General features: G+C 42.3%; 1 protein-coding gene across 17 annotated transcripts in view; it reads left to right on the forward strand.

The window, feature by feature from the left end:
- The window catches only part of CD44 (CD44 molecule (Indian blood group)), a 91,018-nt gene that overhangs the window by 48,937 nt on the left and 14,104 nt on the right, over positions 1–27,977 (forward strand). The window contains exons 5-15 of one of the 17 annotated variants that reach the window (XM_042958586.1): positions 1,139–1,372; positions 6,114–6,233; positions 8,357–8,485; positions 9,804–9,929; positions 12,291–12,404; positions 12,863–12,979; positions 17,339–17,467; positions 20,450–20,551; positions 22,303–22,401; positions 23,279–23,485; positions 26,315–26,380. In XM_042958586.1, the coding sequence (XP_042814520.1) occupies positions 1,139–1,372; positions 6,114–6,233; positions 8,357–8,485; positions 9,804–9,929; positions 12,291–12,404; positions 12,863–12,979; positions 17,339–17,467; positions 20,450–20,551; positions 22,303–22,401; positions 23,279–23,485; positions 26,315–26,380 (1,443 nt within the window). The remainder of the gene's footprint in view (positions 1–1,138; positions 1,373–6,113; positions 6,234–8,356; positions 8,486–9,803; positions 9,930–12,290; positions 12,405–12,862; positions 12,980–17,338; positions 17,468–20,449; positions 20,552–22,302; positions 22,402–23,278; positions 23,486–26,314; positions 26,381–27,977) is intronic. The other 16 variants (XM_042958587.1, XM_042958589.1, XM_042958590.1 and 13 more) reach the window with 16 other exon arrangements.

Here is a 27,977-nt window from a genome sequence, read left to right on the forward strand (position 1 = left end):
AAAGGCAATACGTCTAATGTGTGCTTGGCCCATAGTCACGTTCAATAAACGTCCCACTTCCTCGGTGCTTTCCAATGCCTTTCAAAGTCCAGACCTATCCGAGTTGCGTCATATTTTCTGATTAAATCTTCATTTGCAGAGATTATCGGGCTGTTTGAGACTTTGGAATATTTTTTAATGTATGTTTTACTAATAGTTCCACTTGGGCAAGCCAGATAGGTGGACACAAGGATATTTAGTCCAGTGCAATATAGCAGAAAATCATTTCAGCTAAATGCACACTTGTGCGGTGAGTGGGCCAGACTTGACAAAGGCAGCCAGTCTTTTTCAGGGGAGCAATGAAGGAAATCATTCTTGCTTTTTCTCCTCGTGTCTATTCTAGGCATTGCCTTGTTGAAATCAAAGATTTTGAGCTTTATATGCCTCTGTGCTTCTCAAATTCAAGTTTGAATTTTACAGAGGACGGGCAAGGGCTCTGTCACTGTTGAGGCATGCTGATGTCTTAACCAGAGTAGGGGTTCATGAAGACTGACAACATTCGCCCCTTCGAAAGAAGGGGGCATTGATTCTTCATGGATTTGCAAATAATATATTCCCTGTTGAGACTACTAACCTCTTTGCTCCTGCTTCCAATCCTTTCTAGAAATAGTTGGAATCAATAGCAACAAATTTTACATGTCCTTGAGAAGGGAGAATAGGAACCAGTGGGGAAATTATCATTTTTTGAGACCAGCTAAATTTTGGATACTATGCTAAGCACTTTACATACAGTGCATCATATAGTGCTCGTAACAGAAGGTAGTACTTTTCCCATTTTACAAATGACAGAAGTGAAATGAAGCCCGGTACCAGCTTTGTCGAGAGGCACACAAAGCCGGGATTCAAACATGGACGCGTCCAAACACACCCTCTTTCTCCCGCCCCATTTCTAAGAGGTGGGGGTGGGCAGGGGAGGGTACACTTTCTTAGTGCATCACCTACTCCCCCCACCCATCTAGCTAGGTAGTTAAGTATTGTTTTGCTTCATCACAAAGAAAAATAGCTTTGAAGTCACTGTCTTACATGATAATCCACAGTCTTGCTTAAACTCAGAAAATGTCGGCTGTCAAGCTCTGAGAGTGCCTTCTCTTTCTCCCAGCCATTGTTAACCGTGATGGCACCCGCTACACCCAGACGGGTGAATACAGAACTAACCCTGAAGACATCTACCCCAGCAACCCCACTGACGATGACGTGAGCAGTGGATCGTCCAGTGAAAGAAGCACTTCGGGAGGCTACAGCATTTTCCACACCCACCTTCCAACTGCCTACCCGACCCAGGACCAAGACAGTCCCGGGGTGTCCGACAACCCAGAGAATCCCCCCATTACCAGTAAGGAGAATGAATCACTGTGCTTTCTGATGGCGATTTGTTTGCAGAAACGTCTCTGGTCTTCCTGAGTGACGGGCACTCACTTGTGTGTCGACTGTCTCCTGTCTCTAGAAGTTGGTGACCTCATGTGGGGAGGTGGGCTATTACGGTTGTCAGTGCCCTGTATGCATCGGCTGCTACCGCCTGTAATTTTTGTCCATCCGCTTCTCTGTTTTGCTTACCTTGGGAGAAGTAGTGCCATTTTGGAAGTCTTTTTAGAAGAGTTTTTCTTGTTCTCTTGTCTCAGGGACGTGGTGACAACTCAAGCATGACACGGAAGCTGTTTTTACTTTTACATGTTTCTTTCTTGTTCTTATCCACCTTTGGATAAGATTGTTTTCATACAGCTGGGATCGTAATGCATGCATACCAGTCCATGCGCTTTTCTCAACCGAACCTTACATTTTTGTGTTTTAACTTGATTCATGCTGTTTTATTGATGGCGTGAGATTCAGTCACCTTCATCACCCGTGATTTACTAAACAGTCCCTTTGTTTTGGCTTTAAGGAAGCATATCTGAAGGAGTTATCTGATCAAATTAAATCTGCTTAAAAGTTGTATATCCCAGCCTGTAGGGGAAGGCTGTTAATACTTGCTTGGATATGTGGGTAATTCATCACGTTAGGACTGCGAGAGTGGAAATATGTAAACATTGTGTTCGATCTCGTTGAGGGTTTTTTGTTTTTTGGGTTTTTTTTTTTGCCCTTTGTGCCCACTTTCACTGGAAAGTGTTTGCATCGCCCTCTCATCTCCTTCTTTGCTTTTTCCCTATGGTTTGTTTTAAAACAGGTTTTCAGATTGGCCGCGTTCCTTCTGTGGAGGATTACTCAAACTGAAACAGGGTCTCTGCCTCTCGGGCAGCTTTCCCAGTATGGTGTGGATTTTTCTTTCTTCCTGTCTATGGCTCTGGAGGGCTGGAGCTCTGGTCTCCAAAGAGTGTGCCAGAAGTTCACTGCTTTGCCAATGCTCAAGATAGGGCCCTTTTCGGTGCCTCGTCCCCCCAGAAGCCAGGGCCACCTTCAGAGCACGGTGACTTCATGTAAGGTTACTTGCTCAACAGCGTTTTAAATTCCTGTGAGCAGCTGGCTGAGGGTGCGGAACAAATAGGCGTGAGGTCTGCTTGTTCTTTGCAGATCCTTTGCAGCCTTTCAGGAAGCGGATGTTTTCAACCTGCCCGTGCTTTCCCAGATTACTGGCTCTCTGAGGATTGTGTCTCCTCATTGTCTGTCATCCCATGGATGACCCTTCTTGGGAGGGGCTTCGGCAAACCAAGCAGGCAGTGCTATTGGCTGCTTGCTACTTCTTGAGCGCCCTGCCTTGGTAAAGTAACCCCGCTGAAGTTGCCTATCATCCGGGCACGCGATTTTGTCAGACGTCAGCGAACATAACAATTAGTGGTCTCAGCAAGAGGCAAATCAAGTCTACTCTAAGGTACTATTTCCCACCGAAGAAGAAAATCATGACAAAATGTATCTTTTAGGAACTAGATGAAATTCACAGTCAAGCCATTATTAGCTTATGCAAAATAGTGAGTATTTCACGTGTGCTTTGGAAAGGCAACGGGGTCATTTTATGGACAGTCGTAGCACATCTTTAATTTTTTTTTTTTTACCGTTTATTTATTTTTGAGAGAGAGAGAGAGAGAGAGAGGGAGGGAGCGCACAACCAGGGGAGGGGCAGAGAGAAGGAGAGAGAGGACCCCAAGCAGGCTCTATACTGACAGTGTGGAGCCTGATGCGGAGCTCAAACCCACAAACCGGGAGATCACGACCTGAGCGGAAGTCGGATGCTCAATCGACCGAGCCACCCAGGCGGCCTGCACACTGTTTAAAGGATTGCACATTTCCTGCTCAGGTTAGTTAGTCAGAAAACATATTTTGAGGACCTACTATGTACCAAGTCTGTGCTAATGCTTGGGATCCAGTGGTGAATACCATTAGAAAGTGATACTGAAGGGAGATAAGGATTAGTAAGCTAGTAACCAATATTTACTAAGTATTAAGCAATATTTGAGGTCTTCTCTGTGCCAAATGCTGCTCCAGTTACTCGGAACCCAGAGCTGGACTGACTTTCTTGGAGCCCAGCTACTGTTCAGAAATCAAGGAGAAGGAATGCTTTGAGACTTAACGAAAACATAGGATTTGGGTTGAGAAAAGAAGTGTTCTTCCCTCTTTTCAGAGCACTTAGCTAAGTTTTTCTTAGTAGTTCAGTAAGAGAAAGATTCATTTATCCAACAGAATGGCTCTCAGGTTAGAGTCACTGAAGTGCTACAGCATCCAAAAAGGCCAGTGGAAGCTCCAGATAAATCCATCTGTGCAAAGAAGGGTATCCAAGAAAACAATCAGGTAAAAACTTGAAAGCAGTCCATGTTAGAAAAAGTTACCAGTGGTAAGTTCCTGGATAGACCCCATTATCTGAGGCCAGTGAGGAGATTCCCAAAGCTTCATGACTGTTGGACCAAAAAGGCAGAGCTTGGAGGGAGGGAGTGACAGCAAATCCTCTGTAATGGGTACATGAGGTCAGATGTCCAGAGGAGGTTGGGCTGAGGACAGAGAAGCACGTCTTTAGCTTGGCTGGCTCATTCCTTCCTTAAGGGTCCCTAGTGGGTGGCTGTAGGGAAAGCCAACCAGAACAACCATCTGGAGAGGCTTTGATTTCCATCAGGCTTTTTATTACAAATGTGATTTTTGGAAGAGCCTCCCTAGAGGCATGTTGTCAGCCTCTTTTCTATTGGTGGTCTGGCATTCTCTGGAATCCAGAAACCTAAACCAACTCAGGAAGCAGCCTCTTACCTTGGAACACTCGATTTCCTCGTCTTCTGGGTGGCAAAGAAATATATACATATATATATATATATATATATATATATATATATATATATATGTAAAAAAAAAAATTTTTTTCGGTCTGGCATGGCCTACTTGGGTTGGGAAAATTGGAAACTCTGATGGCTCTGACTCCTTTCAGGAAATTAGAAGTATTCCTATTTCTATCTTGCTCTTGTTTATTTGCTTCCTGTCGGTCTCTTCTTGGTCTTTTATACGGTGAAAGTGGCAGAAGGTCTCCATATTTAAAAAGGTTTCTGAGGGCAGAATGAGGTGCCTGAGAATTTTTCAGGGGGATGCTCAGGTTTATCTGGTGAAATTGGCTCCTATTCTCTCTACTCTGTGCCAATGTGTCTTTTGTAGCACAGAGCATATTGCACAGGTTGTTGACGTTTTCTGAATACAGAGTCAAAGTTTTTTACCTGGAATTAGTGGGCTTCCCATAGGTTCAGTGATGGGTTATAAGGTGTTCAAGAGCTACCTGAAATAATATGCAAAATTTTGAGAATGTGTATCTGTTGGATCACTTTTTTGAGGACAGGAGTCATAACTTATATCAGATTTTCAAAAGGGTATATAACTTGAAATGGCTTTTAAAGATCTCGAGTGGTTTAGCTGTTTATCCTGATGATCTTTGCTGTTCTTCGTCTACAGGGAAACATTCTCTTTTTTTATGTGTATTTATTTTTGAAAGAGAGACAGAGTGTGAGCTGGGGAGGGGCAGAGAGAGGGAGACAGCATCTGAAGCAGGCTCCAGGCTCTGAGCTGTCAGCACAGAGCCCGACACAGGGCTCCAACTCAAACCATGAGATCATGACCTGAGCCGAAATTAAGAGATGCTCAACCAACTGAGCCACGCAGGTGCCCCTGCAGGGAAACATTCTAGACTCAAGCCCCACTTGAGAGTCAAATGGGAGATTTCAAATTGCACAATGTTACTGATCGTCCTTTCTCTAATTTGAATAGAGTCCAGAATTTCTCTAACTTGGGCAGTCTTGTTTCTTTTCTGGAAACACATTCTGAATTAGAACTAAAAGTGACAGGAAGTGATAAATGGACACTCAACAAAGCTTCATCTGATTTCAACATTTTGAACACACACCCTTTGCAAAGCTCCTCCTGCTCAAGCATAAAGCTTGACTTGAAGTTAATGAGTGTAGGCGGAACTTTGAAATGGCAGTTGTCATCAGAAGCTACCTGCATAAAGTGATAGACCCAAGAGATTACAAACAAGCATCTCTAAAGACACTCCAAAAATAAAGGAACGAAAGCAACTTTATGAAATGCTGCATCGAAGATCTTCAGTTCATGACTGGGTCGCCCTATCAAGTAAAATAACATCTCTTTTCCTTCACCGGTTATTAAGTTCCTACTTGGTTTTGCTCTGAGCCTGTGTTCAGAGGGTTCCATTTGAGAAATGAGTACCACTGAATTGATACCCGTGCAGAATTTGCATTTCTGGGGGCTCCTGGGTGGCTCAGTCGGTTAAGCGTCCGACTTCGGCTCAGCTCATGATCTCACGGTTCGTGGGTCCGAGCCCCGCGTCGGGCTCTGTGCTGACAGCTCGGAGCCTGGAACCTGCTTCGGATTCTGTGTCTCCCCCTCTCTCTGCCCCTCCCCTGCTTGCACTTGTCTCTCTCTCTCTCTCTCAAAACTAAATAAACGTTAAAAATTTTTTTTTAAAAAAAGAACTTGTATTTCTGATGTTGCTCTAAGATTCTAAGAGACGTTAGAAGACGGGAGAGATAAAAGCAGGCCTTAATCTTTCTTTGGTAATCTCCGCTCTGTAATAGATACCGACTTTCTATGTATGTAGAACTGGGAGTAAAGGTTTTGTGGAAAGATCTCACTAAATGGTATTTTCATAATTGATCCAGTTACTTCAACTGTGCACTCAAACAGCCACGCAGCAGTTCAGGAGCAAACTAATTGGATGTGGTCCTGGTTGGGTAACTCACAGCCTAAGACTCAGGATCACACAGCAGCTGCAACAACAGGTAAACTGTTATGTCTTCTGTTTCTCCATTGCCCTCAATGCCAAGTTTTTCCAGGTCGAGGAGAAGGACACCCATGATCCTGGAGAAATTTCCCACCCATGTTCCATCTCCTCCTCAGGGAGGGAGGATCCTCCTTAGAGGATCTGGTACGGACCAGAGGGCCTGTGAATCTGGGGATACAAGTGGACACTCTTATGTGTTCTTTCTATTTGTTTTCCTTTTGGCCACACGCCCATCGAATCAGAATTATTTTTCCTTCCGAAGCTTCAGTTAGGAGATTCATTCAGAACGTATCCTCTTGAAAAGAAGTCTATTACAGAGTGCACACTCCTACCTTCTGCCGATCTCATCATCACGGCCAGTGATAACAGAGGGAAATGCTGATTTATGGGTGCAAACTGTCACCCCTGTGCACTGGGGTGCACATCTAAATCCTCAGCTATAAAGTGGAGGAAGTAACCTGTTGCTTTCTGTCGGAATCTAGGCCTCTGACCAGTCCCCTGGACGTTTGACTAAGTCTAAATCCTTGCAAAGTATTCTGAATTGAGAGCTTGTGTGGGAAGAGATTCCAAGTCTATAACAATGGGAGATTACAAGCATATCTTCCTTTATTAACTTTTGCTGATGGATGATATGACCGTATTTCAAAATCACTGGGCGTTCTTTCTGCAGAAGGAGGGTAGTAAAAATTGTCCTCTACCCTTGCTTGGCTTATAAACACATAGAGTAAACCGTATTTTTTATCTTGACAAATACTTCTATAAGGAAAATAGTGTTGATGTTATGTTGTGATTACATGTCACAGTGGTTAAGGTAATGCTGGAGGGGGTGTGCAGAATAAAGCATATGCTGTTCTTAAATGTTGGCAATGTTTATCTTCATAGAACAAACATTGTGAAGGAAAAGGTCTTCCTTGTCAGTTCTTCATCTTGGGCCATTTCTGGGCTTTCTTAATAGCTGAAAAAAAAAGATATCTAATCACCTTGCTTTTGTATTTGGGGATTTAATGATGGTTTCAGCCTCTCTGCCTGAGCCGTTTTTCAGCTTTTTATCTGAAGAATATGAAATATTCTTCCGGTGGACATTATGGTTACAGAAATAGCAGTCTTGGGAAGTTTCAAACCAGGACTCTTATTTCTGATTTTGTCAGTGAGATCATTGGTTCACTTTGTTTGTGCCTGTCTTTCCTGATTGATTACCTTCCTTTCACAAATGGACTCAAAATGTCACGTTCTGCTCCGCAAAATACGATGGTGGCATAAAAAGTGGCCATGGGCAAAATTGCTAGCGGATCTGGACGCTAAATGGAAAAAGATGGAAAGGCATCTTTTTGCATTTTCCCCTTCATGTGGGATCCTTCTGTGCGTTGGGGATTGCTGGGGTTACGTGTCTCGGATTGCTGGTAAAAATATCATACCCTAAATTCATGGAGAATGATATTGGTTGGCCAAGATAGAGTGTGTGGAAGATGATGGGCTCAGACTCTGGAGAGCTTGGTTTCGGAATCATAGACTCTCAGATTTGGAGAGGATCTTCAATAGTTTCACTCAAGCAACACTTCTAATCATTTGATCTGCACAGTTTTCCTGCTAAGCGATCTTTCTGACCGTGGGGAACACAATACTTTATGAAGAAGTTCATCGTTGGATAGTTCAGATTGTAACCTTTTTACATCCAACATTTGGAAGAAAAGTCGTCCCCTGCAATTCTTGCCGCGGGTCCTCGTTTGGCCTTTTGGGACCACAGACAAAAATTTAACCCCTCTGTGGTGTTATAGTTTTTCAAAATGCAAAGACCGCTGTCACGCTCTTTTTGAGACCTCTCATTTGGCCTTTCTGACACCACACAAGGCAAGGTCTGTCCAGCACAGTTTTTTCCTCTTTAAGATGAGGATCATTACCCAGATGATATTTAAGGTCTTTCCATTTCTGACATTCTATGACCTGCAGTATGGGCCTCTAAAATAAGTGGAACTCCTGTGTGCTTTTCCTGTTTCTTGCCTCCATGTATATTACGTATAGATGACTCTCCTGAGTAGTGAAAGAGTAAAAGCGTATTCAGGGCTACTTCTTAGGAACTGATAATTAACCTTTCCACCATCAATTCAATTATGGTTACAACAGCTTTGATGAGTTCTAGTGGCACAACTTCCAAAACAGCAACCAAGAGGCGAGAAGCCCAGGATTGGCTTTCATGGTGGTTTCAGCCATCAGAGTCCGAGAATCCTCTTCACACAACAACGATAATGGCTGGTAATGAGTTGTTATTATCTCATTTCATAAGATCTCTTGACAGTTCTTGAAAGACAGATCTCCTTCTCTGAGACAGATCTCATTTCATAACTATCTCTTGATAGTTCATTGACCTCAGGGATACTAAGTCTAAAGTCCATTCTGGCTTCACAAATGTTTTGGATGACTTTTGAAGGATCATGAGCTCTGAGATCCGTGTTTGATTTTATAGCATTCATAAGCAGATTTCTTCTTTCTACTCTATGGAATTAATACAGCCCCGGAGGAGGCTAATAAGAGCATGGTGAAAGGGGATCAGGTCTCTCTTGATGACAGAACTGAAGGTTGGCCCTGAAAGATATTCTACAATGACAAAAGTCATTAAAACTTCTTGACTTTCCGTGGGAAAATAAAATAGTGTAGCTAGAACTAGAAAAATATAGAAAATATCCATCAGTGGAACTATTCTTGGGGTAGACACTGATTGTAAGAAAACACAAATGTTCGCTCCAAAAGATAGCATGAATCTCATTCAAAATATAAGAAGCCCTTTTTCAGTAAAGAGGCATCTTCTACAGCAACCAGTAAGAGGAGGCAGAGGGTTTGGTTTCCATCTTCTTTCCTGTGATGCATCCCAAAGGGAAAACATGAGAATTTCTCAAAATCTTGGCTCCAGTCCATTTTAGTCAACCCTTTTGGTTGACTAATAGTTGCCAGGCATGATTTCTCTTTTAATTGATTCACTTTTTTTTTTTTTTTTTAATGTATGCTGCAGTGTTGTTGGGAATGGTAATTCAGCTTTCCTTTGCATTCAAAGCTAGGGTGATGTGATGCTCTACAAGGTCAAAAATGAATTAACAAATCGTGAATACAACTATGGGATTGTAAAAATGATTGACAAGTGTTTAGATTCCAAAATTCTTCTGCAGGTGGCTGGACAAAAGAAAGAGGCATGTGTGAAACCTTTCCATTCTATTCTTGACGCCCTAGTTTTGATGGCACATGCTTAATTAATAAGTTAACAATCTGAAAGCAGGGAGGGGGGAGTGTTTACTGGCCTTTTTTTCTTTTGTGTCTTTGGTGGGATTATGTCCATATGTATTCTTTTAACTTCCTTAAAGAGATCATTCAGTTGTAAAGGTCATAGCTGGTTGTTTTTAAACCTATGCATTAGCTTCAGAGACCAGGATGCAAGAATTTGGGGATACACACGTTAGATGTCTCACTCTGCTCTTACAATGTTGGGAATTCCATTATACATTCTGTGCCTGATTTTCTTCCTCTGTCAAATGGGTTGTTTGGCATCCAGTCCAGCCACTAACATAAGTCACCACAACAGGTACGGATTCAAATATCATCTCAGCAGGCTGGGAACCAACTGAAGAAAACGAAGATGAAAGAGACAAACACCCCAGTTATTCTGGATCAGGCATTGATGATGATGAAGATTTTATCTCCAGTACCAGTAAGGATAATCAATTACGGTAGAACCATTTATGCGAGGCTTACTGATTAACCTGAGTGGTGCCCAAGAGGGTCCATCTTGGAAAATAGTTAATGTGGAAAATGAGCATAAACCCGTGACTGGTCACACTTTAGTTATACCTTGATAAGATTATGAAGGAAGAAAAATTATTTCTTCTAATGGAAGCCCAAACATATTTGGAAGAGCAATGGGGCAAATAACTTTTATAAAACTCCTAATGCCTTGGGTTCTTTCTGTTTTGGTTTATCTATTTAGAATTAGAATTGATTCAATTCTAAATTGAAGACTTAGACGGCCCTAGAAAGGCTTAAACGTTGGGAACGGGCATTCAAGAATGGTAATCAAAACTTGGTTGAAATCAAGGGAGCACATCTGGTTTTAACAAATGAATAGGGCACCAACAGGAGAGAAAGACATTGAAGGGAAGGACAAGTGTCAGCTGAGCTTTAACAAAGCAGCGCCCAACTGTTAAAAACAATTGTGTTTCAGTAGTGAAACCACTGCATAATAGTATCCACATTTGTGACAGTTGTAAAACTTTTTGGGACCAGAGATGGCAATTGAGCTGAAAAGCATCCTTAGAGAAAAACAGGCAACGATCAGTCTAATATTCCATCAGATGACGGGGTTTCCTCGACATATCTGTAATGATCTAAGATATTGCTGAACAGAGATGAGAATTCTGAACCTGTCCTTAGAGAAGGTGTACCTTTGCCATGAACTCTCCCAGGTCACTGAAGTTCTGTCTGTCCTATTGAAACCTGAGAGTACTATCCCCAAGTGGATAGCACCCAGGAAGTGAGGGGCCCAAACAATGGCTTGGGCCCTGAGGCATCTGAGTATATGTATGGCATTGAAAGCCACAAATACTCAAGAGAAATAGAGAATACTCAAGGGAACGAGATGCTTGTAAGTGGTGTATTCTTTAGCCCGGACACCTCTGCAGAGCTTGGTCTATAAAACAAGGCAACTCTTTTTAATGACTTCAGAAAGAAAAGCAAATAACCAAGACCATGAGAACTTTATTTACTATTACACTGTATTCTGGGTTCAGGAAGTGGGCCCATCTTCCAGGTGGGGCCATCAGTAAAGATATGGACTTGATACTTCAGAAACTCAGCTTTCTTGGGTGGTAGCCCAAACCGATCAACCAGAAAAATAAACTGTGTGATCAAGCTCCTGGGGGAAACTTGCCTGGGTATTTTTCATCTCTGTGGCGTATTTTCCAATTTCAGTTCCCCTTTCTACTTGGCACCTGTGCATACAATTCTGCAGGCTGCCCTCTTTCTACTGTAGGGGTGTGTCAGCTGCCGCTTGTTTCATGCTTCTGGGGAATGTGGATAATGATTCGAAACCTGACGTGCTTAACTTGCGAAGTAAGGGCTGATAGCATTACAGTTCTGAAAAGAATTTTGTATCAGTGGAGTATGGAAATTAAGTTTGAAAGAGTTAGGGTGGATTTGCAAGTCGTATTTTCACAAAAGCAATCGATCCCGATTTTGTCATGATCCTTCTGTCAGGTGCCGTCCCCTATCCCAGCTCTATCGTCTTGGGTGACAGTATGAGGCTGCTGGTGGAAGTTTGCCTTTTTTTTTTTCTTTTTCCGGGGAGCTGCTGTGATGGTGGTTGGTTACCTACGGTGCTTTTGCACTGAATGTGCGAATCTCGTTTTTCCTTCATTGGCTGGGAATGGCTTGCTCATGAAATGCTTTGCCTGTGATGAGAATACCGTAGGTGTTTGTAACTATTCAGAAATGGATAGCTAAATCCTATGCTTGCTACAGGGAGATGTTCTTTCTTAGAATCGTCTGTAGGAAATCCGTGGCTGCTTACGGTGTTCCTTTCCCCACCAGAACTACTAATGAAAGAAAGTGATCATCGTGGTATAATTTTCAGGTATCTCCCTCGTCAGCCTGAGGCTCTACATGTAGTGCACTTGCCAATGATACCAATTCCTTGGGCTTTCAAGTGCACAGGGCTGTTACAGACTGCATGGATGGGCAAAGCTCTGACGTTTTTGCGTCTCCTCGGTGGAGGGCTGGTGTTTGCAAAACTGTTCTTTCTTCTGCTGCAGCTTCTTGGGCTGCTTTCTCCGGAAAATCTCATGTTCTGACCCGAGCGTATTCTATGACAGAATGCAGAGGACACTGAGCTGCTTAACAGGGTGGCTGAATCAAGCTGAAGTGACTGTCTGCTTTCCCTCCGTTTCCACTCAACCATCTATGCAACCTGCTATAGATGATTCACTGCATAGACTAAAGAAGGGAGACATGTACAGAACAAGTGGTGGAGGCTCGAGAAATAACATTTTCCTAATTGCTTCAATCATCGTTATCACAGTTTCAACCACACCACGGCTTTTTAACCACCCAAAACAGAACCAGGATCGGACCCAATGGAGCCCAGGCGAATCGAATCCAGGAGTGTTACTTCAGACAACTGCGAGGATGACTGGTAATGGGTTATGCATACTTAATTAAGGACTTTTTTTCCCTCAAAGTCCGTGATGCTGCAAAGGTCAATCATCAGGACACAGTGGGAAATGTAGTTAATATCTCATCACAAATTCTTAACTTTGGCGAGGATACTCAGTTCAACCTAGGAGCCACTTACCAATCATACCATCTGGGCTCGAGATGCTTTATTATACAAATGAACCCATTAAAATGGTTTATGACACTGCCCTTGACAAAGTGGTTAGAGTAAAATAAGAGGTAATCATTAAGAAATTTCATGCCCATCGATTTTCTCTTGGGAGAGATTGGTGGAGCCGCTCGACAGTATTGAGCATAGATGCTCAGCGATACTGTTGAGGCAGGGCGCTATTAGATAGCATGCATTTTAGTGGAAGAACAGAACATCAAAGGTTGCTTGATAAAAAGTCACAGTGTATGTAACCATCGTCACGGCAGATGTGGACAGAAGCAGCACCATTGCTAATGGAGAAAGCTGGACCCGCGAACCACACTCTCCTCTCATTCACCATGAGCGTCATGATGAAGAGGAGACCCAGCATTCTACGAGCCCAAGTAAGGAGGATGGTGGTCAGCAGTCCTGATTTAGATGAGTTTGCGAAGTCATTTCGCAGAATAGGGAAGACTCTTTTGTTAGACATTAGCCACATCTTCTATTTCCATGCAGTAATTTCTTTTAGCCACAGAGCATGAAAAGCCGTCAAATCTATACACAAGTTTTAGAAACTGGAAGAAAAATGCTGACTTGTCAGGTTGCCTGAAAGGCCAAAATGTTGAAAAAGTTAAAAATGGTTTTGAAATGTGCATAACGTACCTGAGATAGGTTGTGTGTGTGTGTGTGTGTGTGTGTGTGTGTGTGTGTGTGTGTGTGTTAGAGATTCCTAAAGGTTCCGTTTGGTGATGTGTGTGTGTTTATGGAAATGTGTGATGAAGAGTGTATCTTTCCGTGCTGAGCAGAGGGGTCTGTAAAGAAAGCTTGACAAGTGCAGCGGTCTTTGGAATCCGTATCATCTGTGAAGATCTTTGATGAATCTGGTTTCTTTCTTTTTTTTTTTTTTACATTTTGTTCCTCACTCCACTGTAGAAAGGCATCCCTTGTACCCTTGGAGGGAAGGTCAGTAGCTCATACAGACTGTATTTGAATGTCTGTGACTGCTCTTTTTCTGTTTTTAAGCCCAGAGTATCTTGGGGGGAAGCTTTGACGCTGTTACTTCTATTTATGTGCAAACATCTCAGGTTTTCCAAAACAATCTCAAGTACCACTACTGGTCTGTGAGGATAAGACAAAAAAAAGTAAGAAGTATATCCTCTTTTGTCTCTCTGTCTTGGAGCCATGCCTATCATGTTTCAAACAAAAGAAGCTTTAATTCAGGATAATAGCTTGTAGCATCTTGAAAACTGCAGTTCAACTGTCATTCTCTTAGCCTTGGATACTCCGAACACAAAAATGTCAGAAACAGCCGCTTAGAACCCAAAGGGCAAAGCTATAGTTTGAGGGATGTCTTCAGACAACACAAGAAACATTTCAGACACCCACTAGGACATAGGTTTTAAGTCCTGGCCATTGTACTGAATATGCCCAACAGGCCTGCCTCTCATTACTTTTCCCAGTGGATTTTATTTTCGTGTGAGGATTACGAGCCGAGTTAACAAGAGTCTTCTGATAGAAGAAGGAAATGAGAAGCAGACGTCTCTTCAGAATGGGATTCCATTCCAATCCCCTTTTGGAAGCGAAGAGTATATCTTAGAATTGAAGGCAGTTTGTACTTAAAAATTTTCGCAGAAAGCTACTTAAGAGGTTTGGAATTAATGAGACCATTGTCGAAAGGTGGTGATGGGGGGCGGGGGAGAAGAGGGGACATCATGCCTGGCGCGTAGTTGAAAAACCAGATGGAACAGAACCTAACAGAGGGAAAGGGAAAGGAGTAACCATGCTAGCAGTTCTCTTATCAGTACTTGCAAAACATAAAGAGATTCTGGTTGGTGACCTCGGGGCTTTATCAAAGAACATTACAACTTCTAGAAGAGAGTCAACCTTCGTATTTTATGATGGAAATCCTATACTCTGCTAATCCATATGTTAAAAACAGCAGGGGTTACTGGGTATTTAAAGGATCATTATGTGTATAAAGACAGTGCTAGAGTAGTATGTGTGTGTGTGTGTGTGTGTGTGTGTGTGCATACGTGCGTGCGTGTCCGTATGTGTGCACACAGGCGTACATTTTGCTTTTTCTTTCTTTTCTAAAACATTTTGAATGGGCGGTTTGTGTTTGGGTTGATGTTCCCATTTTTTGTTTTTCCTAACGCTCCATGGTTTTCCTAACTTCATTATTTGTCAGGAGGTAGTGATTTAGTCAGTGGGAGGTAAAACCGAAGACTTGGGGGAGTCTTTTTTCCTCCCTCTGGATAACGAGTTAACCCCAGGAATGTTTTGGCCAACGCAAAGGTAAAATGAGGACACAAGTTTTAGTTTTTTAAAGGTTTTTCTTATTATCAAATCATACATATCATTTTCTAAAATTATGAAATACAACCAGTCTTGCCGGTTGCCAAATATACTTTGGCTTGGCGAGTTTATAGACTCTCATTTTCTTGAGGAATGAAACATTTGCTATTCGTTGCTATACATGAAAACGACAGTGGCTTTGGCACCCTGATACGTTTTATTCCATTCATTTTATTCTTTTTAAAACTGAACAATTACAACACTGAGAGGTTGGCATTTTTACCCTGTCACACATTGTTTATATAATGCCAAACACTGGCTAGAATAGTTTTCTTTCATTGACTTACTTTTGGTAAAAAGCAATTTTGGCAATCTTAATGCCACGTAGACATAACGTCGTAACGTGCCGGTGCAGCAGCACCCGGTCATTGTCAACATCTTTTGTGCTGGCAAATCCGCTCCTGGTGCATTTCCAGGGCATGTGATCATGAGTTATGTGATCACCATTTGAGAAGTCCTCCCCCTAGGCTGATCTTGTCATCAGCTGGTATATAATATATTCCTCCCTCCAAAATCACTGCAGCAAAGAGGTTAATTCTTTGAACACATGGTTCTCTCCAAGGATATGTGAGGCTGTGGACAACAGTAAATTAAGAATCATACTGGGAATTCATGGACTGTGGCCTAGTCCTGACTTGGTGCAAATCTGGCTACAGGATTTTGAGCAAGACTACTTTGGGTCTTAGTTTTCCTATCTGAAAAATTGAAGGATTGCACTGTTGATTTCTTTTTTTTAAATATAATTTATCGTCAAATTGGCTTCCATACAACACCCAGTGCTCATTGATTCAATACCCCTTTCAGAATATGAGCGCTCTCACTCCTTGCTGCTTCCCTTTTCTATCTTTTCTCCCATGTGTATGTGGCCTGAAAGTAGAAAGTTGTGTGTCGGTAAGGAAACTGAGCAATAAAGGCTCACAAATGACATCTTCTCACAGCCCAGGAAATCCCTAGTCGTACAATGGAAGAAACAGCTACCCAGAAAGGCAGTGGGTTGAGAGCGGATGGCATGGGGCATATCCCCAATCATCCAAAAGAAGACTCTCATTCAACAACAGGGACAGCTGGTAATGGATTGTTTAATAAGGAAGCTTGGGTGGAAGTTTCCTTGTGGGTTAAATGCTGAGCGCTGAGGACATGGAACAGAAAGACATTGAAGGAATTGTCACAAGATGTTAAGATTCTTTAATAAGTTATGATGTGGTCAACACAGAGCCAATCCTTAGATGCTCATAACAAATCACCGAAGAAGGAGTAGATACAGCGTACAAAGGGGACATAGAGAATATGCCCTTTTTGTATATCACTTTCAGATCCAGTTTTGGGCATCCCCTAGTGAGATTGGGGCAGAGACTCTGATCTTATCAAATGCTCCCTTTTGTTTTGTAAAGGAATCTACAACGTGGCTTTTTGAAACACTGGGCATGTCAGAAAGCCCTTGGTCCGAACCCCAGTGTTGGAAGAAATGGAGCCAGATGGTTTGAGGGAAATACCTGTCTGATGTCATTTAGCACTTTTGTCATGTCTATCTGGAGCTTTCTCTTTGAATTCGCAGTGCTTTTTTCTGAGCTTTACCAAAAACGCACCTTCTCTAGTCCAGAATCGTGGGATCGTGGAAATCGGGCTCGAGTCGTGTCGTCATCTCTAAGTGATGCCAGATAACTTGACTCCGCAGGCTCCTATGCACGATTCTTGGTGTGGCAGAAACGTGGAATGCCAGTGTGTGAAAGCCTCTGAATGCATACCTGGCTGAGCAGTGGATTCAGTGACTGGCTATGGCATGTGGTTGTTGCGGAGGGGCCACTGTTGTACTCTTCTCTACCCATATATCTCTGCTGGCTCAGAATGAAGCAGTGGCATGTGCTGAATTCTTATGTGTCGCTTGTGCTGTGGATCCCATTGTTAGGAGGTAACGCTTCTAACGGGTTCCATTCATGCTTTTGAGATGAATGGCATTTACTTTCATGTTTATCTTGTGGGTGGCTGTTACCTGATTCCTTCTCTAAATCACTACCAGCCTAATGTGCATTTCACCGGGATGTGGTTGTCTTGGAATGACATCATGTGCTTAGACTTCCTCCTTTAGGGGATGGGGGCAACAGGGCATGTGGTTCAAGAACTACTTCTTCGTCTTTGCTTGACGTCTGTAAGTCATCCTGTATTCCCTGCAGGAGTCATTAATGATTTTGCGCCGTCTAGTTCACCTGCTGACTGCTGAGTACATGAACATGAACAAACCCATACCTGCCAAAACATTCTGCGCTTACACAACTTCTTTGCCCTCTATACCAGGAAGATGAGTTCATTGTCTTGTCTAGAGACTAAAGTCTTTTTAAAATTATCAGTGTATCCCTGGCCCAATGTCAACTAACACTTTGACAATTGCTTGAACTACATGGTCACAACAGCCCCGGCCCATGACAGCCATCCAGACCAAAGAATGACAACGCAGAGTCAAGAGGACAGCTCCTGGACTTACTTCTTCGACCCAATCTCACATCCAATGGGACGAGGTCATCAAACAGAAAGATGGATGGGTAATAGCCTCTGAGCTTTTTTATATATATATTATGTTTTTGAAAGCCACCAAATGGCTATTTAACTAGAAATGTGCCCTTGATTTTAAAACAGTCTACTTCCTAAGGAACTTGAAGTCGCTTCAAAAGTTAGGTTTCTATGTGGGAGTGATATGTACATTCATCTGAATGGGAATTCCTGGGCTGAGACTGAAGAATTCAGACAGAGGGGGTCAAAGATCCTAAGAGGGTGAGAGTGGAGGTTATTTTCTCTGAAGAAGGAGCAGTCTCAACATTTGTTTTCCATTTCCTTTTAAGTGCAGTGTTCTAAAAAGAGTGAAGTGATTGAATTCAGTGACTATTTTCCTTGTAGACCCAAAGATGTAACTTGTCTTTGGTAGAGAAATCTTAGAGGTCAAAAATTGGTGAGTACTCATTTCAAAAAAGTAACTAAAAAGTTCAGAAAACTTTCTTATTCATTCTTGCCACATTTAGAGAGAAATACGGTACCCAGTGACTTAGGCTTTAGACCACTCTTGGCTCTCAATAAATGTTTACAAATTTAACAAGTAGGCAACTTTTAGACAGGATGGAATCCCTGTTTTCTTAAATACCATTTTGTACTTACGTATAAGTGGTTAAAAACAGAAATGAGAGAGAGAGAGAGAGAGAGAGAGAGAGAGAGAGAGAGAGAGAGAGAGAGATACGAATGGCAGTTCTGCAAGAATGGAAGACTATGATTTTATTTGACCAATTTTTATATTCAAAAAGAATTCTTTCTTTATCAGAACAGATGAAAGCTTTCCTGAGAGAATCTGCAGGACTTGGCTGCAGGTGGTATCCCTTTTTTCTCAGTCATTACTAAGCTGAAGATTCCATGTTCCTTACCGTACCCATGAGTTGAGCTACTCAATTTTTTAAAAATTATTCAGTAAGATATCTTGATCCCAGGGATATAACATTCCGAAAAGAGAGATAGACAGGAAGACTCAATAAAGGAATGTGAATTTTTGGTCATAGCATGGAATATATTATCTGGATCCAAACTGCCAAAAGCATACATAACACAAACTATTGAAATGGGGACTAAGAACATGACGATGATGTCTCTTGATATTGAGTTGAACAAAATTATCTCTAAAATGAATTCCACAGTCTCCGTGGCTTCATTTCTTTAAAACATCCTATACTGTACCCAAATATTAATGATCAGATATCCCTTAAGCTATAATTGTATTACATTTCTGCTGATGTGCAATGCAATATAGACACCCAGTGATGCCTGGGTCCGTGCTCTTAAAGAACTTAAAATTTAGCTAGGGAAGGAAAACATTTGTCACCAAAATATATCTAACAATACTAGACAATAAGCAAATAGATGCCAAATGAATGTTGCCAACAATAAACACAAAAATCCAGAGGACCCTCTAGAGAGTGTCAGAGAAATGTAGATCAGACTTAGTTTTTCAAAGATGGAAAAACATGGAGAGGCAGAGAAAGGAAGTCAGGGAAAGGTGTTTTGTTTTGTTTTGTTTTGTATTGTTTTGTTTTGTTTTTTAGGAAGGATACTCATGTAAGGAGAAACATAAAGAAAGGGAAACCAAGGAATGAGTTTCTCAGAGTTACTGGGTCCATTTGTCATAAAGGAAGATGAGTTTGAATGGCTAGGTTGTGGCCGTTGGGTTGAGTGGGTCAAGGCTACATGCAAACCCAGCACACATATTTATGCACGTGGCAGCTGGAGGCTCTGGTCTATCCACGGTGGGAACCAAGCCAGTAAAGCAGCTTCAGAATCAATTATCCACTGATGAATAGAAAGAAAGTCCATTGAGTTAGACATGCAAAGGGCAATACAATTGGCTTCAACCACAGAACGGTGCGATACATCTTGAACGATGCTACTTACAGAAGGGGAAGACGATGAACAAGTGTGTCTAGAGACTTTCAACAGACAGGACTCTTTCTGGGAAAATATCCATTTGGGATTTCAATTTGGGTTAGCTCGCCTTTCCTCTTTTTGGAGACCTGGGATAGTACAGTTAGCCACGTCTTGTCCTACAAAGATCTTGATTCTCTTTTCTTGTAGTAAAGGCCGCAGGGTGAATGTGAAGGCCCAGTATTCCAGTGTTTCCCACTGGAGTCATCTGGACCTGGTCAAATCTCTCCAGATGCAGCAGTGTGGGGGTACTTTGAGCCGGAGAGCCAGCAACAGTGATGGTGCTTGTGGGTCGATTGGTGACTCTTTCACTTAGGACTTACCATTTCAGCAGCACTTTGCAACGATTACTGGAAACAGGATATATCAATATGTCGGTGACATTTCTGTACCACCCAACGTTGTACATGTTAAGTGCCAAGGACACCTCATACTTGTGTTTACGGGGAGAATGATTCACTGACATGTGCTTCTTTTTTCTTGCCCCTGAATACCTCCTGTGGCCTTCATGGAGGTAGTATTGGATGATAATTTTATGTGTTATATGCCCATTCACTTTGTGGCGCAAAAGAGGGCCAAAAGAGGGAAGAGGGCTGTAAGAAAAAAACAAAACAACAACGACAAGCTTTTGACCCAAGTGAGGGAGATGTGATAAAATGGTGTCCGAACCAGTGCGTTTTGTCTTTTCTCTACGATCCAGATCACGTGCATCTATAAGGAAGACAATGTGTAGGGAACGGGACCAGTCACACCTGGGCTATGTTTCTGCCTTTTTGCGAGGCTTGGGAGGCACATCGTGTTCTCATTTAGAGCCCTGCCAGACCCAGCAAAAGCAAACAAAAATTGTACCTTTCATACACTCAGTCTTTAAGTGAAAGCCACCTGCTTCTTACGATTCTCTTTTGAAGAAGCAATCGTTTGTCCCGGTTCTGCAGGCATCAATCAGTATGAACGTTTTTTCCTTCTTGTCCAGGTTTGAATATAAAAATAGTTTGTCTGTAGACCCTAAACCACCCTCAGGAGGTGGGTTAGTAAATCAGGCAATAACACCGATTTAATTCCCTCAGATACGGACTCCAGCCATAGTACAACACTTCAGCCTTCTGCAGATCCAAACACACATTCGGTGGAAGAGTCGGACAGGACAGGACCTCTTTCCGTGACGACTCGTAAGGACATAACAGCCCCTTTATTGGCCTGTGATCCTGCTTCAGCTCTGGCCCACACTGGCCTGGATACAGAGCTTGTATCCAGTTAGTACTAGGTGGCTTGGCTCAGCCCAGAGGATAAAAGGGTCTCCATTGCCGATATTTTCCTGGTGGGTTCTTTAAATCTGATTTTTCCTTCATTCTTGGTGATTTCCCTACTCAACGGCCTTATCTTAAGGAAAATAAAAAGGTTGGGGGATTCCGCTCAAGTTGATTTTCTGTCTCTAAATAGTTATGCCAGTGACACCCAAGACCACGGCTAGGACGGTGGTTTCTCTATGTTTCAACCATGTCCTTTGGTTCCCATCTTTCCTCCAGTCAAGGCAGGAGAGGGGTAGGGTTGCTTTCATAGCTGCAAAAAGATCGTTTGGGCCTGGCTAATCAGAGAGAGTAGGGAAATCACCACAGCCCACAGAAGAGGGGCAAGGCATGTTGTTGACAATTAACAAAGGTGACAGGGCCTGGGAACAGAAGAGGAATGTTTGCCAGGACCTCTTCCTACTGGTAAACATCCGGTAGAAGCAATGCTAAACTCCTCAGGAGACTTAATTTCCACTATATGGACAAGGCTATCTTAGAGATCAGCCTGAAATCATTCGCAATTTCTTCACAGAATATGAAAGAAATCCAGAATTAAGAAACTCATTTCATTTCTTGCTACACATAATGGACAGAGTCCTTTTAGGCAAAGGAAAACATCAGCAAGCGTGTGCTGATCACCAAGAACGTATGTAGCACAGTGTTACGTATCAGAGGAGATGGAGATAAGCCTAAGAATGGGCCCCTCCAACGGAGGGTCTTGTATTTCCACTTTATGGCCCCGATGTCTTGTATTCCGATACTGGGATTGGGATTGGGGTGAATGTCTTCCTCCTGGTTGTGATGTGTGGTTGGTGGTGGACGTGGCTTATGGATGTGGTTTATGGAATGCCTGCACCTGTAACTCAGAGGTCAGTACCTTTCCTAGAAGGACCCAAAAGAAATCAACTCAAAACAGTCCCAGGTGATCTCAGATATGGGCAATGGTTCAACCTCAAATTGATATATGTCAGTGAAGGTCCTGTGTTTGCCCAGGCAAGCGTTTCCTGGCATTTTAGTGCAGTGATGAGAATCCTCATTCACGGGCGAGATCAAAAACCTAATACTAGATGAAAAATGGTAACTTTAATTTAATATTCTTTAGAAGGTACTGAAGTATTTCTTTGTGTAAATTTGATCCGAGTTACTCGAGCAGGTTATTCTAGATTCTAGAACTTCTTCCTTTTTTTGTCATTAGGGGCAGACTACCTGCCGCTGTCGTATTTATCGCCCTACGGTTGTGCTTCTTGACCCGCAGCTAGGTACTCTTGACCATTTATAGGAGCACTGGAATTCAACCATTCCTTTTCCCCTGTCTCTATGTTCCCTGGTTTTCCCAAGCGACTTGGGCCAGGATGTTCCAGGGTGGACAAAGTCTGGGTTCAGGCTTCACCTTGTCACTTTGCCTTTGTTGATGACACTGAAAGAGAAGTTCTTAGGAGCCAGTTAAGGGACAAAACAGAATTCCGTTACACATTCCTCTCAATCAGAAGAGAGTGGCGTGCACAAACTACAGTATTCCTCTGCACCTACCCATCGGGCACTGCGATAGTTAGACCCCTCCTGTCAGCAGATAACAGAGGATGTGTTTCACGGCTCCAAATTAATGCTGGATTCATCCCTCCTTGAAACAGAGCAGAGTAAGACTCAGAGCTTCTCTACATCACATGGAGACTGGGAAGAAGATAAAGACCATCCAGTGACTTCTACTCCAACAGCTAGCAGTAAGGATGGTAAAGCCCAGTTGGCTCCAGCTCTTGCTAAAAATCGATAAATTATGGATGTCTTTGCAGTGTCTTTGGTGGAGGCACATCAGTTGACTGCTGCTATGCTGTCACTTCTGATCAGAAGGTGTGGCTGGTGATGGCTCTTTGATTTTTCTGCTTTGTAGACCTCTTAGAAGCTACTGTCTGTACATTGAGTGCAAACCGTATTTCTTTCTTAGTCTTAAAGGTCAGGCTTCTTAAGCTGGGGAATTAGTGGCGTGGTCTTAAAATAACATATTGCTTATATATGGTTTGCAATCGGAGTAAAGGTCTGAATGCTATCACTTTCTATTTCCCTTTCATTGATAACATTATTTTGCCGTTCATCATCTGGACATAAATCCATGGTGCTGGCGACTGAGGAGCAGTGCCCTTATGGCAAAGGAAAGAATAATCAAAGTGTCGGGTCTTTGAAACCTTGCATTTGCTACTCCATTTGCGGGCAGCATGATTTTACTTTTCAGTTCAGTGATGTGTTTTTTCCACTTCACCCGTGGTGGGTCTAACTGAGTAAGAGCTCAAGATTATCTAGTCCCTGAATTGACTTGAAGGCCACAGTTAGTTGTAGTGGCATAAACCTAACTTCGATCATCCGGGCAGGTGTTGCAACAAATGCCCCTTCTAGGTATGGGGATCACCGAAATCTCTTCCGTAGATGTCCAGGTGATGCCAATTGCAAAATATTGCTTCCCTTCGATGGTATAAGGAAGTACATGGTCTTTTGCTCTGTACTCGTGAATAACGAACGGAAAGCTTTTGTAGCATTAGACCATTCTGAAGACAGGCATCTGCTGGGTGGCGGCCTCACAAATGTGGGTTTACCATTGATTCCGCCTCCACACAGATAGGACTGATGGCAAAGGTGGAAGAAGAAGTGGACGTCTTCCTGAAGACTCAGCTACTTCAGTGGAAAGTTATACTTCTCAGTCCCCAGCCACAAAGGAACTCAGGACCCTCATCCCAGTGACCCCTGCTAAGACGGGGGTCCCTGAAGTTACTGAAGTTAATATTGTTGGAGATTCCGACTCTAATGTTGATCGTTTCTTTTCAGGTAACTTGGCCATTTGTTATCTGGTTTGATTTTTCTACAGAGAGAAACAACGCGTGCTTGAATACTGCGGGGGGACATTTTCTGTGTAGGCTGTGATTAGGCTGATTTGTGACATGGGAATGGCTTTTATTACAGGTCATGATTCTAATGCAAATAAAGTTAGATTTAGGTTAGATAAATAATGCTTTTATTTGTCAAAGTAATCTCCATTTATTTTTGTGACTTGGTTGTTATGGTAGAATTTCTTTCTTTGCTGCTAATCTCGTGATATACTAATTTGAATCATACAAAGTCAATGTTGTTGTAGGTCCAAGTCGTTAAATATTAGCAATTTCATTTGATTCAACTAAGATATGCTACCTGTTTAGTAAGGGTTTACCCAACATGTGAATAATGTCCATATGCTAATGTCTTTGCTCTGAAATTATTATCTCTACTGGTGATGGATTGGCAAATTTTGCTTTCGATGAAGGGCTTGTAGCCAAACCTACTTATGATTCACACCTCAAACTTTATGAGTTAATCTACTAATTATGAATAGGCACGATTTCTCTTGTTGTAATGGCAAAGAGAGGACTAAAGATGACTTATTCAATTAAGTTGGACCCAGACCCGAAAGGAGCGTGAGACTTCTTTTCTCAAATAACAGTCTCCCCTGCTTCTCCCTCGCTTTGTTCCCCTATTTGCATTAAGAAACTTACACTGAAGAAAAGAGAACTGGAAATACCACCTCTGGCTAACAGATGAGAATTGGAATTGTTCCTCCTTGTGCCCTTCCCACTCAACCATTGAATTATACTAAATATTTGTGATTAAAAAAACATATATATATATATACATATATATATATGTATATATATACACACATATATATGTATATATGTATATGTATATATATATATACATATACACACACAAATAAATATATAAATTTATTTATTTATAGCAAGATCTTTCTCTCCTTCCTCTCAAAAAGAATAAATCTTATGAGAACCCAATATATGAAACAGATGGTATCTGTGAGGCTCTGACTGATATGGGGACAGAAGACTCAGAATACCACCTGCTTGGATTCTTTCCTCTGGGCTGCTCACCATAGAGGTTCTGGAAAAACAAAAAACACAACAGTTTTTAAAAATACTGACTTTGGGGATATTGGTATGACAAAGCTCCTTACACCCTTTGGTTCTTTTTTTCACCACGGTTCTGTGCTCAGTTATGAAAACAATCCAAGTAGCACCGTCAGTTTTCTTCCAGAGAAATGAATCTCAGAGCAGTGCCTGGTTTCTCCCGGCAAAATAAGGCCTGTTGGGCAATTGAATGCATTTAAATTTAACATGGCAGTTTTAACGGCAATAGTAGCATAGAAGGGCTAAATAGCCTATTTGCGGGTAAATAAAACTCTTTCTGCAAAATGGATATTCACATACGCTGAGTCCTTCTGTATTCCGTGGTCAAACAGAGTTTTCATGGTTCTCCATGGATTAAATGATTAGTAAGTGATCTGTCATCCTTGGTTTTCTTCCAAACCACTCAGATACAGCTTATTTCTTCCCATACATTTTTCTCAGTCTTTATGCTTGATATTAAGAACTAAAACATTTGCACTTGTGGTCGTGGTGGCGGTGGTGATGGCGGAGATGATGATGGTGGTGGCATTGGGGCTGCTCGTATTGGCGTTTCAGCGAATGCTATTTTCAGGTATTCTAACGAAGAAACAAAGCAATCTGATTTTTCCGTACAATTATACAAGAGATTACAGGTCGCCTATTTCTGCCTTCTCAAATCAAAGACATGGTGATGATCAGATTACCTTAATCTTCATAATGGGTGACTACAGCCACTTTATGAAACCATTGTCCCTTTTGTTATTGCTGTTTGTCTTCTTTTTGCTTTGTTGTTGCTTTGCTTTTTTTTTTTTTTTTTTTGAAAGATTCCAGTGTAGTGTTGGAAATGTGTGGGGAAGAGGGAGAAGAGCAGGGGTTCCCATATGCTGAATCCAAGATTTGACCTGTGGATCCAGATTGTAGCAACTCAAAAGCTTGCTTCAATCTAAAGGCCTTTTGCTGATGGATGATTGAGGGGATAGAATTATATTAACTCTTGGTGTTGAAAAATACAGATTTCGTTTTTGAAAAATATTGGGTTTTTTGAAACATACTCTAATAACCAGGTCCATATTTTTCACAGGTTAGCTATCTTCTTATTCCTTTTTCATTTGTCTTCTGACTTTTTTCTCTAAATAAGCAGTTGAGCTTTCCCTCTGAATCTTTACATAATTCAACACCAAGATCCTTTACTGCACACCAAAACCATTGTCTATTTCCTGCCTCAGAGAAAGCTCTTTAAATGGCTCATGTTCTGAGCCAGAGAGTACATCCATACCCAGTGATCACGTTTGTGTAATTCAAAGCGTATCATCTTCATTTCAAAAACACAGTATCAAGTTCCAACCTCAGACCTGAGAAGACATCATAATATTTTTGTTAGAGTATTATGGTTATTAGATTTCTATCAAAACCGCACTTCCCGTGGTCATCCTGGATGGTCTGTGCTGTCCCAGTTTCTTTACTTTTGATCAGAGCTCTAGCCTCCTCACCAGGGGGTCAAGCGATGAACAGTAATTAGTACCAATGGAGCCGTTCAAGGCTCCTTTGCCATTGCTTTTTGGTGACTCTTAAAAGCCTGAACTTGGTGAGGGGCTGTTCGACAACGCAAAAGTGAGGAAGGGCAGATTCCCTGGTTACTGGAACGTATCCCCTGTTACTGGAACAGATTCCCTGTAACAGGAACACCCAGTAACGACCCTTTTCTAATTGCTCCTTACAGAAGACCAAGACTCACCAGTTCACCCCAGTGGGAGGTCCCATACGACTCATGGATCAGAATCAGCTGGTGAGTTTGAGCTGCTTGAGTAATTTACTGTTATCATCATTTGAGCCTACTTAATAAAGTATGAGTCAGTGTCTCAAGAAGAGCGGTTCTCAGACTTCCTTATGCATCACTATCACAGAGAGTGCTTATTAAATCACACTGCTGATGAAAATATTATGGTGTTAGCTACAGTACCCTGTGCGGAGGGTTACGCTGAATGCTTTCCACAGGTTTCATCATTTAGTCTTGAAAACAATGCCCTGCGACAATTGTGGTTATCCCAATTTTAATCGTTATGAAATCGAGTCTCAAATCCCTTAAGCAGCGTCCTCAGTATATGGAGAAGCTGGGATCAAGCCCAGACCGTTCTTACTCCAAAACCCACACTCTTATTAATCTGGTGTAGTGCAATGTTAAATTGAGACCCTACTTGTATTCTTCCTGATCCTTTCACACAGAAGACTCTCCTCCGGCGCCATAGTTCTCAAAGTGCAGTCCCCATCCCTGCGGCATCAGCATCACCAGGGAACTTACTAGAAAGACAAATGCTCAGGCTCTACCTCAGACCTGCTGCATCGGAAACCTTAAGGATGCGTAAAGCAGCGTAACCCCCAGAACAGGGTACCTAGCATTTACTGAGAACGTACTGTGTGCTAGGGACATTGTTCTAAACACTTCGCATGTGCTAGGTTGGACCATAGGAAACTGCCCTTTTTTTAGGTCAACAGCCAAAGAGCCACAGTTTCGTGTGGTTCATCTAATATTACCATATTTCATCATCCTACAAACCCTGTGACTTATGTAAGTACTGTTACCATCCCGTGTTACAGACAAGGACACTAAGACCCAGAGAGGGCAAGTACCATGGCTGGGTTGACATGACTGGTGAGTTGAGCGGTGGAGCCAGCTTTCAAGCCCTGGGGGTCTCATAATGCCTCTATAAGCCCGTTCTGGAGAAAGCACTCCGTAATGACCATAATTACGGCCAGGCGTGTATGATTAAGTGGATATACATTTGCCGTGACTCAGATCCCACCCATGGAAATATTACTCCAGGCAACAGAAGTCTGACATGAGGCAGGTTTACCTGTGACCGAAAATGGTGGGGCCACTGAGAGGTTGTGTGTCCCTGGTATCGTCAGTCCAGGTGATCCATGAAAACCAGGTAAATCCATATGAACCACGGTCTGTCCTTCACGCCTAAGTCGGGGCCACGGTTGCCTCCGGGCCTAAAGGTTCACACACTTAAAGCAGATATGAAGGTGGGTATTTACATGGTGCCTTGGTAATAAGCTTTTATGTAAGAGCACAGGATATAGGGGTTCATTAGAAATGTTTCTAAAATAAAGACAGAAGTCCCAAGGTCTCTAGGTTCTGTGGTTGGGGCACTTAGCAAATTAGCCTTTTTACGTTTCCTTTAAGTTTCCTTCTTAGTAAAAAGGGGACCAGGATACCTGCCTCAGTTACCTCCCAGAGTTCTCGTGAAGAACGTGAGGTATCAGGAAAATGACAAAATCTTGGAAATGATAGGGAGTTATTATTAAAACACATGCTCTCTAAAATTAAGAGGCCCCAGTTACTCCAAGTGTGGTCCTTGGACCAGCCACTGGGACATCAA

The sequence above is a fragment of the Panthera tigris genome, chromosome D1 (assembly GCF_018350195.1).
Source record: "Panthera tigris isolate Pti1 chromosome D1, P.tigris_Pti1_mat1.1, whole genome shotgun sequence".
NCBI classification, from domain to species: Eukaryota; Metazoa; Chordata; class Mammalia; order Carnivora; family Felidae; genus Panthera; species Panthera tigris.